This window comes from Camponotus vicinus, unplaced genomic scaffold, assembly GCF_025532165.1.
Source record: "Camponotus vicinus isolate PSW18456_S1 unplaced genomic scaffold, iyCamVici1.0 SCAF_14, whole genome shotgun sequence".
Lineage (NCBI taxonomy): Eukaryota > Metazoa > Arthropoda > Insecta > Hymenoptera > Formicidae > Camponotus > Camponotus vicinus.
In genome coordinates this window covers 5625084-5640943 of record NW_028141950.1, presented here as the reverse complement: position 1 = coordinate 5640943, position 15860 = coordinate 5625084, and the positions used below count along the sequence as shown (strand labels likewise).

Genomic DNA, 15860 nt, shown 5'->3' with positions numbered 1-15860 from the left:
CCGTACACGCACGTCTCCGATCCCATCGTGGCCAGGTGTCCGCACCAGCATGCGTGCCGCATGTACGTGCATTTTTCTGCGTCTGTGAACGTCCCCGTCCGGAGACCTACCTACACTGCCTACTATTCATAATTTTTATTCGTAGGTACGGCTAACGGCTGAATGAGAAAGGTACGCACGCGTGTGCGTGCATCGTAATAAAAGCCTCGGCATTGACCGTTGACAGTACGAAAGAAGGTGATCCACCTACAATTATCACATATTTTTTTCTTAAAGTATACTTCTCCTGGAAAGGAAAATTTTTTCGTTGGATTTTTGTCGAAATTCGCGCAGTTAATATTTTAAAATAATAATAATCATTGATTATATATATAATGTAATTAATAAAAATTTTGTTATCGCATTTATCCCTTCATTTTATAAATCTGAAATTAGAAAAGTTAAATAAGAGCACTAATAAATAAGATAAATATTTTAATTTATTTAAATGAATAAAAAATATATTAGAGTCTGTGATTCATACTTTATTAATAAAATGAAAAAAAAACAAACATTCTGCGTAGTTAAATGCTATTATTAAATTCTTGTTTGCAAAGTCGAATTTGCAAGAGAATACCAGTGCCTTTCTCGTTTATATTATTCTGCACGCACAATGAGAGATGCTATTTTGGTAGCACGTACGTGCTTTCTCTCTTTCGATGCAAGCCACCCCGGTTTCGCGTTATTACACTAGCTTAATAGACTCTCGCAACATACGGAGATACTAAAGAATCAGTCCATTTGTCAGTTTAGGTTGAGTAAAGTTAATAGAAAAGCTTATTTTCGTTGGATTAAATAGCATAAAATTACAGATTAATACAATCAAAGTGGAAGATTTTAAAATATTTTTCAAAATAGAATTACAATTATATTATGTACATATTAATAATATCAAAATAATTATAAACATATATTTTAATTCTCTTTTTTCTTTTAAATTATATTAATATTACTATTTCTTTTATTTCAGATATTTTATACGTTCGAATAAATATCCACATGATCTTAATAAAATAATATTCATCAAAAAATTAAAACTTGGTAGTTAAAATTTAAAATTTAAAAATGTATGTGCATCAAGTGATTCCGAACGAAACAAAAATTCAGAAACGTAATCATTACAAATTATACAAAAATTTTTTTAGAGATTCGAAAAACTTTCTAAATTAGAATAGAAAAAGAATCTTATCTTATTTTAAGAGTTCATACATATTGCATGTATCAAATTATGTATAAACTAAAATTAAAAGTGAGCATTTCTTTCTTTCAGATTTTTTTTAAACAAGTATACGTTGAATCTTCTTTATGAAATTTCACACATTTGTGTTTGGCGATTTATTATTTTATACTTATGGCACGTGTGATGCTGAACAGACACTGAATTCGGTCTGTTTGTGCAACGTGTAGCAGAGGCGACACCCGAAGGTGGTGTGGGGCGGCTGTTCAGCGCTCCTTTCAGCCCTTCAGTCGCAGTTCAACGCGATCCGCAGTCTTCGACGGTCGCTCGTCCGTCCATTCGCGCTTTCCCGTCGTCGCGATCTGTCGCGAATTCGCGCAAATCTTGATCGCTATGATCGACGTGTGCCACAGATATAATTACACTAATCTGTAACAAGATTAATAATCTGAGGAAGCACTCTCTCCCAAATATTAATACGAAATAAGGGAATGAGAGAGAAATAAAAGGCTTGTAAATCGCGCGAGGATATGGTGAGAGGGCAATTCTATTTTGTTTTGATATCATTGAAGATAATTGTTTGATTACTTGTGTATATTGAAATTTACTTACTTTATTTATTTGTGTATATTGAAATTTTTTAAAGTTTATGGAGTTGTGAGGAATGTTTCGGAGCAGTACGATCGAAAAAAGCGGATATTTTATCATTGGAAGTCGTACATACACACAAAGAGCGTGAAATGCTGGTAAGAGAATTGCGATATTTATTTATTTTAACTGCAATGCCTTATCTGCGCCATTTATGTAATCGCTTAACGAAGCGTGTATAAGTATGCATAAGAAAAAGTAATACCGATACCGCGTTTCATGTTGTTTTGACGTATCATGTGGTGTGATAGGAATTCAAATCATGTGACTTCTGATTAAGTGCATCGTTTCCCGGTATGTAAACAAATTCTAGAAAATAATATGAATTAGTACAGTAATTTCATATTATGACATAATATCTGTCAATAATAATAATGAGATTCCTAAAGTGCATTTTATATAAGAATATTAAAAATACATGAGGTTTCATTAATTTCTTTGAATAATGTTTTATATTTTTTTAATAATGTTTTATATAGTGCAATTCTTTAATTTCTGATTTAAACTAAATTATTTGAGGATAAAGAATATATCATTCATATACTTGTATCAAATATTTATTAAAAAATAATATTTGTTTATAAAGTAATTGTTTATAAAGTGTAATTTTATATAATAGTACAACAATAGCCAATGATATATTTAAATTTATTGATATCTAAATTAATTTATAGCTTATAATTATGTCTCATTTTGTTTTGTACATAAAATCGTCTCTTTTTTCGTCAGAACATAAATTTAAGAGCCAATTTACTCATATGAAGTCAGTAGAAAATAGTAGAAAAACAAATAGATTTTTAAGTGACTTATAAATGACTATAAATTTGTTGAGATCTTTTAATCTATCTTATATAGTTTTATAATTGGATTATAAAGTTAAATATTATACAGAGATCAATGTAAATTATTAAACATAAATGTTTTTTACTTTATTTTTGAAATTTAATTTACTTTATTATTTCTTTTATTTTTTATGTTGAGAGTCTAAAATGCAAGGAAAATTCAATTACTAAAACGTAATTATATTTTTAAAACATATACATGTAGACTCAAAAAATTTTAGCAAAATAAAAAGTGCGAATCGTGTAATAATATTTTAGGTGTAAAAGATCCAATTATAAAACTATATAGGATAGATTGAAAGATCTCAACAAATTTATAGTCACTTATAAGGCGTAATAAAAAATCTATTTGTTTTTCTATTATTTTCTATTGGCTTCATATGCGTAAATTGGCTCTTAAATTTATGTTCTGACGAAAAAAGAGACCATTTTATGTCCAAGACAGAATGATACATAATTAATTAGAAATTATAAATTAATTTAGATATCAATAAATTTAAATATATCATTGGCTAATAAAATTATGTTGTAATTTCCAAAAATTATTAGAGAAGAATCCATATGAAAAGCAATAAAAAAATAATAATAAAAGAGGCTAAGGACCATAATGTTAATGTGTTGATAACGTAAAAATACATTTAATTAGTATTAATTACAAAATAAGTTGAAAGTTGTAAATTTGTGATATCAATTTAATATTAAATCAAAATTTGACAAACGTAACGTTTCGATCCGTTCCGGATCTTTTTCAATTAATTGCATTTTTACGTTACCAACACCCAATGTTATGATCCTTAGCCTCTTTTATTATTATTTTTGATTGTAATTTCTTTTTCAATCTTATATTGTTACGAAAAATCATCGCGGAAACTATTGTTATCAAACATTAGATAATCTTTATGTCGTGTGGATTTCAACAAATATGTAATACGGCGTAAAAAGGCGATAACACGAGAATCCTACTCGAGTTGCACGCCGTTATGAGTAACAGGCCTGATGACAGTTGGTCATTAATTAAAGCCAATTAAGGGCGGCCAGCGCGAAACGTGAACGTCTTGCCCTCGGGGACAAAAAGGTGACATCCCGGAGTCTCTTCCTGTCGATGTTATCGTCGTTTGCGAGTATCTCTTCTAAGCTGCTTTTATTTCAATGTGTGTAACGAAATACTAACGAAAAACATAATTAAGGGCATTTAACGTCTCAACGAAAGAGGGGATACGTTTTATCTACTTTAGAAAATTACATTGCGTAACTAAGAGTAAGAAAAAAGAAAAGAAAAAAGATTAAAAAATAGAAAGTAACGTTTTCAAGAGTGTTATGATATTTTAGAGATTAAATAAAATGTATTAATTATAATATTAATTTAAAAATTAAAAAAATAATTATAAAAGAGCTTTTATTAAAATATATAAATATAAATATAACATAACAAAAATGATAAAAATCTAATAAAACTTTTCAAAAATAAAGAAGAAGGAATTTTGTTGATTAAAAGAATAATTCCCTATAATTATCTCAGACATGTTAATATAGAAGAAAGTAATTTCTGAGAATTCAAATCCACACATTAGCAACGCCCACACGCGGTCACCTTCGCGATGATGAAATTGTTCGTTTGGATGATTAAAATCGATGGAATTGCGTTTTAATCTTTTTTTTTTTTGATATCGCTCGAATTTTTCTCTTAAACTGCGAAATATTTGTCTCGCAAAGTCAATCTCACGAAAATGAAACGACTCATCGCCTGGACAAAAGGGAGGGAACCCTGCGTGCGTCGAATTAAATCGCGACCAGCGGGGGATGAATCATCTATTCCCGGGACGAGGCGAATCGTGGCGATCGATATCAAAGGTTCTTGCCGGTACCTTTTCTCACGTGCACTCTTAAATATTAAAACGACATCGATCCTATGTATACCGGAAACAAATGTAACGATCAATTATGCAGTTGACGCAAAACGAGCGATCGCGAACTCACGATCAATTTTATGCGATGCGATGCCTTGCTCTTGGTGATCAAGAATCAATGAATTTTAAAAAATTTTTTATCTTTTTAAATTAAAAAAAGGAAACTTAATTAAAAAAGGAAATTTAAATAAATTTTTAAAGATAATTTATGTGTGGCATAACATCGAAAGTTATAATCTTTATCACGTGAGAACAAGACAATAAAGACACTATTGCAACCGTTAGTGTACGAAAGATACCGAGGACGTCGTCGCGTCCACGGTATCTTTCGTACACTTCCGGTTGCGATAGTCTCTTTATTGTGTTACCCTGCTGAAATTCCGAATAGTAAAAGAGGTGCTTGTTGAATTTAGAATCATAGTTGAATTTGGTTTTTTCTTTCATTCAAAATGAATATGTTTGTATAATCTTCGAAATATATGGATATATAATATTATTATTATCAATAAAGAGACATTTATATTTAATTTTTGAATAATTAACGAGTAATTTAAATTTTGCTAAAGAACATCAAATTTAAATTAACTGTTAGTTATATCGTAATTATAAGATTCCTAACTTTCCATAGCATCAATTATATTTTCTTTCATGTGTGACAGTTTTTATTTTCATTTCAACAGAACTTATTTTTGCGAGAAGAAATCAAGACGAAAGTCGTCCATCGTCATTGAGAAGAAAACAATCGAAAATGAGAAGTGAGGCGATGCTAGCATGATCGACATCGGCGCGATTAGTATCCTGACGCTTTTCCTGATCCTCGGCAATCTCGAGGCAGTCACAGTCGTAATCCATCATCCCGATGATGAGTACGTCCTTGATCATGAAGTCCTTCGCGAGGACGCGCTTGCTGAAGCGAAGAAACTGAAGACATATCCCGGTAAGAATTCTTTTTTGAAGTAATAAACAACATAATTTGAAATGATAAATAGTATTCTTCTTCTTCTCAGTCGTTTCTTCATTATTGAAGAGTCACAGTATGATTTAGGGATGAAATCTTGCCATTTCTCCCAATCCTCTGAATAGCTTGGTCCTATTTTCTCCTTGTGTCACTATCCAATCCAGGAACTTCTCCTTGTATTACCAAAAACGTTCCAAGCTATCTTTTCTTGTAATATGCCCAAAGTATTTTCCTCAATAATTGTTGAAAGACATTCCCTGATGTCGAGTTTTTCAAAAATGGATACGTTAGTATCCTGGCAGTCCAAGATATTCGAAGTATTCTGTGCCAGACATACATTTCTAGGCAGATTTCTCGATTTTCCTATCAGTTTTGGAAAGGGTTCATGTTTCTGAATTATACATAAAAATAAGGAATATAAGATTCTAGCTAGTTTAACTTTGATTTGTTTAGAGATATGATCGTCTTTCCAGATTTTATAAATTTTCCTAGTTGCTACTTTGGTTATTTCAGATCTTCGCACTATTTCACTTTTTATGTCTCCGTTATTAGTAAGGAACCCAAGTAAATGAACTGCGATAGAACTTCGTATTTAGCAATGTTGCGCAATGTCGAATTGTTAAAATTAGCGCGATCGACTATCATGATTTTTGTTTTAATCTTGTTAATTCTTAATTCTATTCTATTACTTTCTTATTCAAGTTTGTTGAGTAATTCAATTAATTCTTCTGAGCTGTTAGCTAGAATAGCAGTCATCTGCATAACGCAAATTTGATATCTTTTTGCCGCCAATAATCGCGCCACCCTCCCAATTCTCCAGTGTCTTTTTCATATTCGGCATAGATATTAAAAAGTTGAGGAGATAGGATACAGCCCTGTGCCTGATTTAATTTGAAATTTGCTCAAGTAGTGATTATCAATTCTTACTGTCGCGTAGTTATTATTATACAGCTGTGCAATCAGGAAAATTAGATGTGTTGGTACCCTTATTGCCTGCAGTATTTCCCATAGTTTGTTCTAGATTATAGAGTCAAATGCTTTGGAATAATCTATAAACGCTATGTAAAGAGGCACATAAAACTGCCGTGGCTGTTCGATTATCTGTCCAACATCCAAGATGAGCTCACGTGTTCTTTTTCCTTTAACAAAACCAGATTGTTCTTCAAGTATTTGTTGTGAGAGGTAGTTAATTGGTCTTAATTGGTCATTGATTACGTATGATAGCAAGCAAGCGATAATTATCGCGTTATTTAAGGAGTCTTTTTTGTGTAAAGGAACAATAATTGATTCTATCCAATCGTTAGGTCATTCTCCCACTAGACCATATCTTACTACAGATTAGATAAGATTACTAATTTATAAATAGCATATTATATGAATCCCGTAGATCAAATTTTGTTATAGATTAGGTTAGATTATTAATGTATAAATAGCTATCTATAAATATTATGTAAATATTGCGAAATAAACAAGTAGAATTCCTTGATAGTTAGAATTGTTCTTTGTATGTGAGATATAAATTTTGTTTGTACAAAAATAATATTTTAAGATGTGATTTGGGAGAGGTAAGTGGAAAGCTCTAAAAACTAATCATTCAGTAAGTTCCTTGTGAATATGCAAACTAAAATTTTTGCACAATATATAGTTTTTTCATCAATATATGTACGTGAGTCATATTTTAGATATATCATATATTTTAGATTTATAATTTTTTTGATCACTTTAAAATCTGCTTTCAAAATTTGATTAAATATAATCTTTTTCCATAAAACTTTTAAATATCTTGATAACTAAAAATCTTCAATAATAAGTTTATCATAAAGTCAATTTATATATTTAAATAGGAATTTTATAAACTTCTGCTATCTATTTATAATATTAACTCTCTCAAGCTTAATTTACAAAAAAAAATAATATAAAAACATCCACAAAAGCTATCCACTTTTTAATCGTTTGTAATTTAAAAAATTATCAATTTTAAGCTTCGACATTTTAAAGAATAGGTCAAGTGTGTCAAAAAACTATAAACTCCTTAAAGAATTTTTTAATTGGCATTTTCTCCAGTCTTTTCCAATTTAACCTAGTTACTAAAAGCATCGCATTAATTCTCTTATTCGAATCCTATGGTTGATCTATAAAGCTTCCCTACGCGTGATATACAGAAATGTATCTTTCTTCTCGCTAAGAATAGCCGCTTTGATCCACCTAACCACGATTGACGTTTCGAAATATTTGTTCTGTCAATCACATTCCAGCCGGCATGGATGAAAAAGGTAACAAGTAAAAATTTTCGCCGATAGAAATATATTAATTTTTTGTCTCAAGCATCGTTAATTTATTAATATTATAAATTTTGTTCAATAATTTAACTTTGTAGTGTGCTTGTGTACGTTTTTACATGTATGAAATATTCTTTTTTTCTATTAAGAAAGATTTAATATAGTAATTAGATTAAATTAAGTAATAATTGGTTAGTGTGTACAATTTAATTTTCTGAAATAATTTTTAAACTTATCATCAAATCGCTTTTTTTCAACAAATTGCTGTACAATTCAACACAGCTTCAGTCGTTATATAAAGATAGTCGCATTCATGGTCATTGTTATCATTAATCGCTGATTGAGAATGACAAACTAATAAGCGTAGAAATGTTAGATGTATTTTTTTATCGTTAGTGCATGAAAATTCGATTTTCCGGTCACGATTTCTCCTATAACCGCGTTCTTTTCCAGCTATTCATGTACGAGTGTTTTGTCATATGTCTACAATACATGCAGCATCTAACAATATAGTTCATATCATAACAAAAATTGTCTACGTGATTCTCGGTACGATAATTTAAATGATCAAGGAAATTTGAATATAAATTTCAAACGAATTAATAAGTATATAATTATATATTTTAATTATATTAATTATTCATCAAATAGCTAAGAAAGTTGATAATTATCGCTTAATATTGTCAATGTAAATTGGAAATTCTCACTCAACATTGTTCGCATGTGAAGAGTCTTCATTCTTTTAATTTAATCAATGAGAAATAGCATAAATCTAAGGGACACGATTTGTCCACCGGGAAACAAATGAGGCTGCAATCTCACGATCTCAAAAGTTGCACAATATATTCGCGATCGATGTCGATACGACACGGGATCGCGGGTAGATAACTCGCTTCGCTGTCCGCGACACGATTTCAAAAAGGATTACGTAAGGAGCCTCGAGAGAGAGATGCCAATTACTGTGAATTACAGATGCGGATCCGACGCGATTGTCATGTATTTTAATCGCAGTCGCCGGCATCGAGGTTAATGAAATATAATTAAATATGATCCTTAATTAATAAGCAGCTGAAGAGTGTCTCCTCGCTCGTGTCATCCTGCCCTCATCCATAGACTACAGATTGTAGATAACAACATACATAGCGATCTTTTTCTTTTCAATTAGCTACATTTTTCTCGTTTTTAATTTCGTTTGAAAATTTTCAATTTATTATCTCACATAATATGTCGCAGGACCCATGCCAGGATGTAAGCCTTGCACCAGCTCCGAGATGACTTACTGCAAGAATGGGAGTGTCATCAACGACCACTGCTGCTGCGATGGCAACTACAACGGTAGTATTTCAAGTAGATATATTATTAACGTAAAACTGCGAATTGCGAATGTGCCTTAATAAAGTTGCGCTCAGATAATTCGCTCTGCGAAGAGCTATCGAAGCGGGACCGCGATCGAAATCGGCTTAGCCTTCTCACGGACGACGGAAGTCGCGTTTTCCGCTCTCGTCCTTCACGTTTATTCACGCGGCGACACAAGTCGCGTGAAAAACAACGTTTTGGTCTGCGAATTCGTGCGTGAACAATCGAGGAAACCTTGTGCAATGCGCTCCGCGCAAATTTAGAGCAGCGGCAATGATAGCGCACAATAGTAAATCGCGCGATTCCACGTGACCGCAATTATTTTTAGTCGATTATAATGGCATTATTACGTGCCGTTACGGTTCGAACCGCGTGTTAACCCTCCGAATAACCGTGGAGTCGACAAAATGCTTATATTTACGTCGGGGTATTCTGCCTGCAGTTTTCTCGCGCAGGTACCTTTGGAAAACCTTGGAAATCGTAGACGTAATAGCTTAAATACCGACGAAATTTATGCAGGGACATGAAATTGCGCTTGTTGAAAGAATTTTTGCGATAATATAAACGTGAAATTAACTGTTAGCAAATTTCCTGCCGTTTCCTGGATTTTTATACTACTCTTTCTATAGAAAAAATTTGTTAAAATTAAAAGATGTATGTAAGATAACAATTTTATTATTTTTATAACGAATTATAATATTTATATTTATATTTAATTATTTTTTTATTTTTGAAACTAATATTTATTTTTTATATATTAATATTTATTATTGTCTTTTATATTAATTTCATATTAATATTTTTACTTTGTAAGATCATAATATTTATCAAAAATTAAATCAAAGAAAAATATTAAATATTAATATTAAAAATAAATAATAATTTAAAAAATAAACAAATGATAATTAAATATAAATATATAAATATTAATTATTGGCTCTCAAACTTGGTTTATTATGAATAATTTATAAATTGCAAATTATAAATTTATAAATTGCAGTAATTGTAATAATCGACATTTTGAATTATGCATCATCAATTGTCATTTGCACGATTTTCCGATGCAAAGATCGCGTGATTCTTAAACGCGAAAGAAACTGATGACGTTTCCTCCAGCTGAACGGAAGGTCAATCACCTGTTTAGGAAATCATCGCTCGTCGTGATGAGTTATCCTTATCTTCTACACACACGTTAATGCGTTTGATAGTAGAATCCAGTGGGTGATGCACTCGTACGAGTCGTCAAGCGAATCAAACATTCAGCTCATTCATTTCTCGAATACTTCGCAGAATTATTGTCATTGACCGGCTCCTCTGCTCGAATTTCTAATTAACTATCTAGCACACTCTACAGTATTCGATATTCATGCAACAAATATGTATCTAAGTTTGATACCGAAGAATTTTAATTTGACGATTTTAATTTGACGTAAATTCTTAAAAGAATTAAATATTGAAGAGAGATTAAATAAAAGAGAGAATTAAATAAAATATATTATAAGAATTATATCTCAAATCGCAATTAAACACTTTCTATCTTGCGCTTTTGAATTTGAAATCATTAATTCTAGAATGTGATATTCGCAAGATACTCCATTTTTTGATTCCCGTTTTTGATTTGCTTTTTTTTAACCCAAGTATAAGAAAGTATAAATTGTCTTATAAATTTCTATGGAATATCATATTTTTATCTTTAAAGACAAAGAAATACGATGAAAAAAAGACATTATTCTTGGATTAAAGTTGTCTAATGCTAGTAAATTATATACATTTTTATTTGTTTTTTATTTAAAACGTTGAATCCGCTGTCATTGCGAGATTCTCGACAATGCACAGAGTTGCATTGCCACACGTAGCGCACGTGGTTACGCACATTGAATATATGATTTCCGAATCACCTTTCGATCACGTCCGTAAGTCACTCAGTCTGCACTCTTTTCTAATCATTTCTAACGATTAAGAACATAGGATATACATTTGAAAATCGTTTTAATTCGATCAGTTAATTCAATTTGTTTTCTGCTTCCGTGCATATTTTGAAAAATCGAAGTCGAGAATTTGAGCCATTTGTTGAAAAGCTATTGCTTCCGCAATTGATAGTGCGCCGGAAATCTTCTATCTCGTGAATTAATTCTCAATCTATGTTGTATGAAACCGATTAATTATCACATTGCCTGTTTGATAATAGGTAGATATGCAAATGTATCCAGATGCAGAATTATTTTATATACTTTATCAAAATCATATTTCTTTCATCTTCCTCAATTGCACGATTTTACAGCTCAAGTGATATTAATCAATTATTTTTACAATTACTTTATATTAAATTAATCAAAGGTTAATATCACATTAGATTTTAAATTTAATAATACAAGAAATAAATAAAGAAAAAATAGATAAATATTTCATTGACGCGTGGAATTGACTATTATATTTTATTTTAGAAATAAATATTTAATATATATATATATATATATATATATATATATATATATATGTAAAAGGAACTAAAGAAGTAATATTAAAATATTAAAAGAAAATTGCTTACCAAATGTAGTCTTGTTTACATATCTATTTGTCTTTCTATTGTATTTCAGAAGTATTTCCTTTCATCGAGCACACTTGTCGCGTGGGACCAGAAGAACCTAAAGTGCAAGCTGGGAACTGCGCGGAATATATGAGACTACGAGAATGTTGTTGCCATTCATATTTAGCCTCCGTTTGTAAGTATATTACATTTATCTAGACAGTAAAATACGATAGAATAATATATATAAGTTATTAATAATATTCATTTTTCATAATATTTGTGAAAATTTCGATTATATAATTATTTTTATCATTATTTATATAATACATACAAATATTTTACTCGTAAAATGTGTCCTTTTAAATAAAAAGCTTATCTGCGTCGGATTTATTGTTAAAAGGAGAAAGAAAATACTTGATAATTCTCTGTATAATATATTCTCTGTATTCTTATGATTTTAAAATACTTATTAATATATATTATTTACTTATTATTATATAGTATAATATATAGTTAATTGATTAGTAACTTTTTGCAGGGAAATATCGAGCGACTGGCGCAGGATCGCGTGCCAGCACAAATGTCACAAAGTTCCTGACGATTTTAACGTCATATCTCATGTTGCATTTATTGTTGACATAAGTGCACATTCTTAATGTCAAAAAAGAATATTTTGTACATCATTATTTTAATAAATTATTTTTGTATCGACCGAAACAGAATTCTTCACAATACGACGAGAATGACTTAATCTAAACTTGATGAAATTTAAAAAAAATGTGATCTCGAAATGCTGCTATGATAAGTCTTTGTAAAAAGCGAATAAGAATTGATACATCAAAAATTTGTGGGAGAATTTCGTAATAATTTTAAATATATTTTTTTGAAACACATGTATTTTATAAAACAGACGACTTAATTATATGATAATAAATTATGTATGTGTATAAATGAGATGTAAATATATTTTACGTAAATTTTCAGAATTTTAATTACAAACCAGAGATTATACAATCATGTCGATCGACTGTTTTTGTAAATAAGGAATTATTAATATGCACAAAACAGGCCTGAAACAAGAAATATATTTTATGAAATACTAATGAAAAAGTAGGAAAGATTTAATGCAATATTGAAGATTTTATGGTTAATATATGCATTTATTATATTCGCATATGAGAGAGAAAGAAAATGAGTTTATTGCGTAAAAAAATTTCGCCTGAAAAGATATACGTCCCTTCATCTTACAATACTATTACATATGAGCGCATTACACGAACGCTAATAGAAATGAATATTGATGGGATATACTATATACTGTGTAATCTCATATTAAGAATCTGCGGATCTCATATTAAGAATCTTTTAGATATTCTTTCGTTACAGTATTGTATTAGAAAGTGTAAAAATATTGTATTATATGTATATAAAATTAATCTTTTCAAGATATTATACATATATACCGATTTTATCAAATTTCATATATAGATTTTATTTTATATTCAGAATTAATATTTCTCTGTCTCTCTCTCAATATTCACATATAAATATCGACTTTAAAATACTAATTCTAAAATAAAATGACTTTCTTTACCTTTATTGTTTGTAATAATTATAAAAATTAAAAGTATCTAATATTTTTAATATTTTTAAGAAATAAGATATTAGCAAATATATATACAAAAAATAAAGTTATGAAGAAAGAATAAATATTATTATTTTAAGAAATTATAAATTATTAATATCTTACAAATGAAGGAGACTGAAAAATATTAAATATCTTTTTAAATTCTTTTGATGGTCGTAGTTTATTTATTAAAGATGAAGAAAATTATTTTATTTTATATTCTGAATTAATATTTCAAATATATTAAAATTGATATTTCTCGTTTCAAAAATTAGTTAGCCGGTCTTTTTAAAGGTTGCTTTCTTTTCTTTCATTTAGTTTTCTTCTTGCTATCGAAATTCTCAAACGAGAAATAACTTTCACTTTAATAATTTCTTGAATTGATTATTATTTAATTTATGTATTCAATGTATTAATTATTTAATTTAAATCTAATTTTATATTTATCTTTATAATATCAGGGCCATATTATTTGTATTTTCAATAAAACATATACTTTACTAATTAAAATATTTTAGATATTTGAAAATTTCGAGAACTTTACATCTTACTTTGACTTTCAACCGATTTATATCTTAAGAATATCAAAATATTGTGAAACCAAAGCGCTTTTATACGTTATATTTACATGTGACCTTTTTTCTATTTAATTCTATATCAAAACTAGCTTATCAAAGACAAAGTTTGACCATTGTTTTAAAACTGTGAAAACACGTTATATTGATAGAATATATCTTTTCAATTAATACAATTTGATCCGAATTATCCAAGACAAAATATTAATAATCGTAATAATAATTTTAAAATAGAATTTAAATTAATAAATTAAAATAGATTATCTTTCTGTTTCTATTATTTAATTCTTCTTGCATTACACAAGTTTTTTTATAACATTAATCCACATATTACTGCGTGGCTTTATATTGGATTTATATATCATATAATGTCTGCAACATATAGGTAACAAATAACATAGAATTAGTAATTACATGAAAACATAATCGGATTATACATAATATAATCAATTTGATATATTTATACGTTTACTTTCGAAAACTTTGTACGCTTGAAAGATAGTTTTTTTATTTAAAACTTAATTTCTTATACCTAAAATACGCATTTTAAAATATAACTATAAAAATAATTGAGATGTTTAAATTTTTTAGGTTCTCGTATAGAATAGACGAACCGTCGTAGAAGATACCGTTTTTTTCCTTCAGATATGATTTTATATTTCTTATATCGATAAAGTTAATTCGCATCGCATTAAATAATGAAAAGTATACGTTAAGTTTCTTTTCATATGCTGACAAATAATTTTGAATTTTCGACTTTGTATTAAATCGCGACGTCTTCGTGCCTGCGCGTGTGTTCGTCCTAATCGAACGTATATAAGCAATACACATAGGAAGGTCAAGCGTTATTAGACCGGCGTGCGAAGTCATGTACACATCTACGTGTCTCATGCTAGTTTGAATCCTTCCTTGTACAAATCTGTTCTTTTCGGTGTTCGACAATTATTTAGTGAAATATCTGAAATATCGCAGAGCGACACACGGTTTTTGAAAAATTCATAAAATATATTTCTGACGTTTATGTATAATCATTTTGGTCTGTTAATTTACATGTTCTGCTGTTTTCGAATTATCTCTAGATCGTCAGTTCGGTTGAAACAAGAGGTCGAAGAAGAAATCATATGAGATGTCAACAGGTAACGTTAATCAGTAGAGAATAGTAATAGAGTAAATGAGTTATGTCTAATATATCTGTGAATTCAATTTATTCTATGTAAGACATATTTGTCTAAGTAAATACTTTCATTTTTTATTTAGAAATATTGTGAAAATCGATTGGAATAAGGATATATACAATATAAAATAATATAATTCTTTCAGAGATAGTTTGTGAATTTAAGATATTTTATTTTTTCTTAACGTATTTTCTTTAGGCTTTTGGGCGATAAAAAAAGCGGAGATGTATATTTAATTAATTAAATTAATATTTCTATCGTCTTGTTTCTTTTATATGTAATGATTAACGTATTGTCTCTTCACAGATAATTGAAAACTCACAATCAATCTATACTTATTGTTTTATTAAGATTTATTTAACTTTATTCTTAATATAATATAATAAGATTAATTGATGTAAATGTATAAGAGTCTTTGAACTGGATGATACACATATGTGAATAATATTTCGCTTATAGAAGAATAGAAAATATATAATAAAACTAGATTGCATTTATGTGAAAGACGATTTTAAATATTCGCCATATAAGTTAAAGAATATGTTTATAAAACTTGCCTGTAAGTAATAATGCAATTGAGATATTCTTTAAACTTATGTATTATAGAGAAAGAATTTTTCAGGTATAGATTCTTTGCATACACTTAGTTTAATATTTTTGAAAAAGCTACGATATAAACAGTTTTCTTTCTTTCCAGCTCACCACAGGTTTTTATAATCTTTCCGAGGTTAATCTGTTGACTTTTGA

General features: G+C 29.1%; 1 protein-coding gene across 2 annotated transcripts; it reads left to right on the top strand.

Annotated features, from left to right (window-relative positions):
- Positions 1-1496: 1496 nt before the first annotated feature.
- On the top strand, positions 1497-12714 carry LOC145965173 (uncharacterized). Of its 2 annotated transcripts, XM_083088558.1 has the most exons (7): positions 1497-1749; positions 1863-1962; positions 5294-5550; positions 7827-7844; positions 9084-9185; positions 11804-11929; positions 12275-12714. In XM_083088558.1, exons 3-7 carry the CDS (start codon positions 5385-5387, stop codon positions 12376-12378), a joined length of 516 nt encoding a protein of 171 aa, XP_082944684.1. In that variant the 5' UTR covers positions 1497-1749; positions 1863-1962; positions 5294-5384; the 3' UTR covers positions 12379-12714. The 2 variants fall into 2 exon arrangements, with proteins under 2 accessions (XP_082944684.1, XP_082944685.1); XM_083088559.1 differs by lacking the exon at positions 7827-7844 and having other exon boundaries at positions 1498-1749.
- Positions 12715-15860: the final 3146 nt, after the last annotated feature.

What these genes read in the sequence shown, in the direction of transcription:
- LOC145965173 (XM_083088558.1), top strand. Translation starts at nt 5,385, where the DNA reads ATGATCGACATCGGCGCGATTAGTATCCTGACGCTTTTCCTGATCCTC. An exon ending in CTGCGATGGCAACTACAACG is followed by an intron (nt 9,186 to 11,803) that starts GTAGTATTTCAA and finishes ATTGTATTTCAG; the next exon opens with AAGTATTTCCTTTCATCGAG. An exon ending in TTCATATTTAGCCTCCGTTT is followed by an intron (nt 11,930 to 12,274) that starts GTAAGTATATTA and finishes AACTTTTTGCAG; the next exon opens with GGAAATATCGAGCGACTGGC.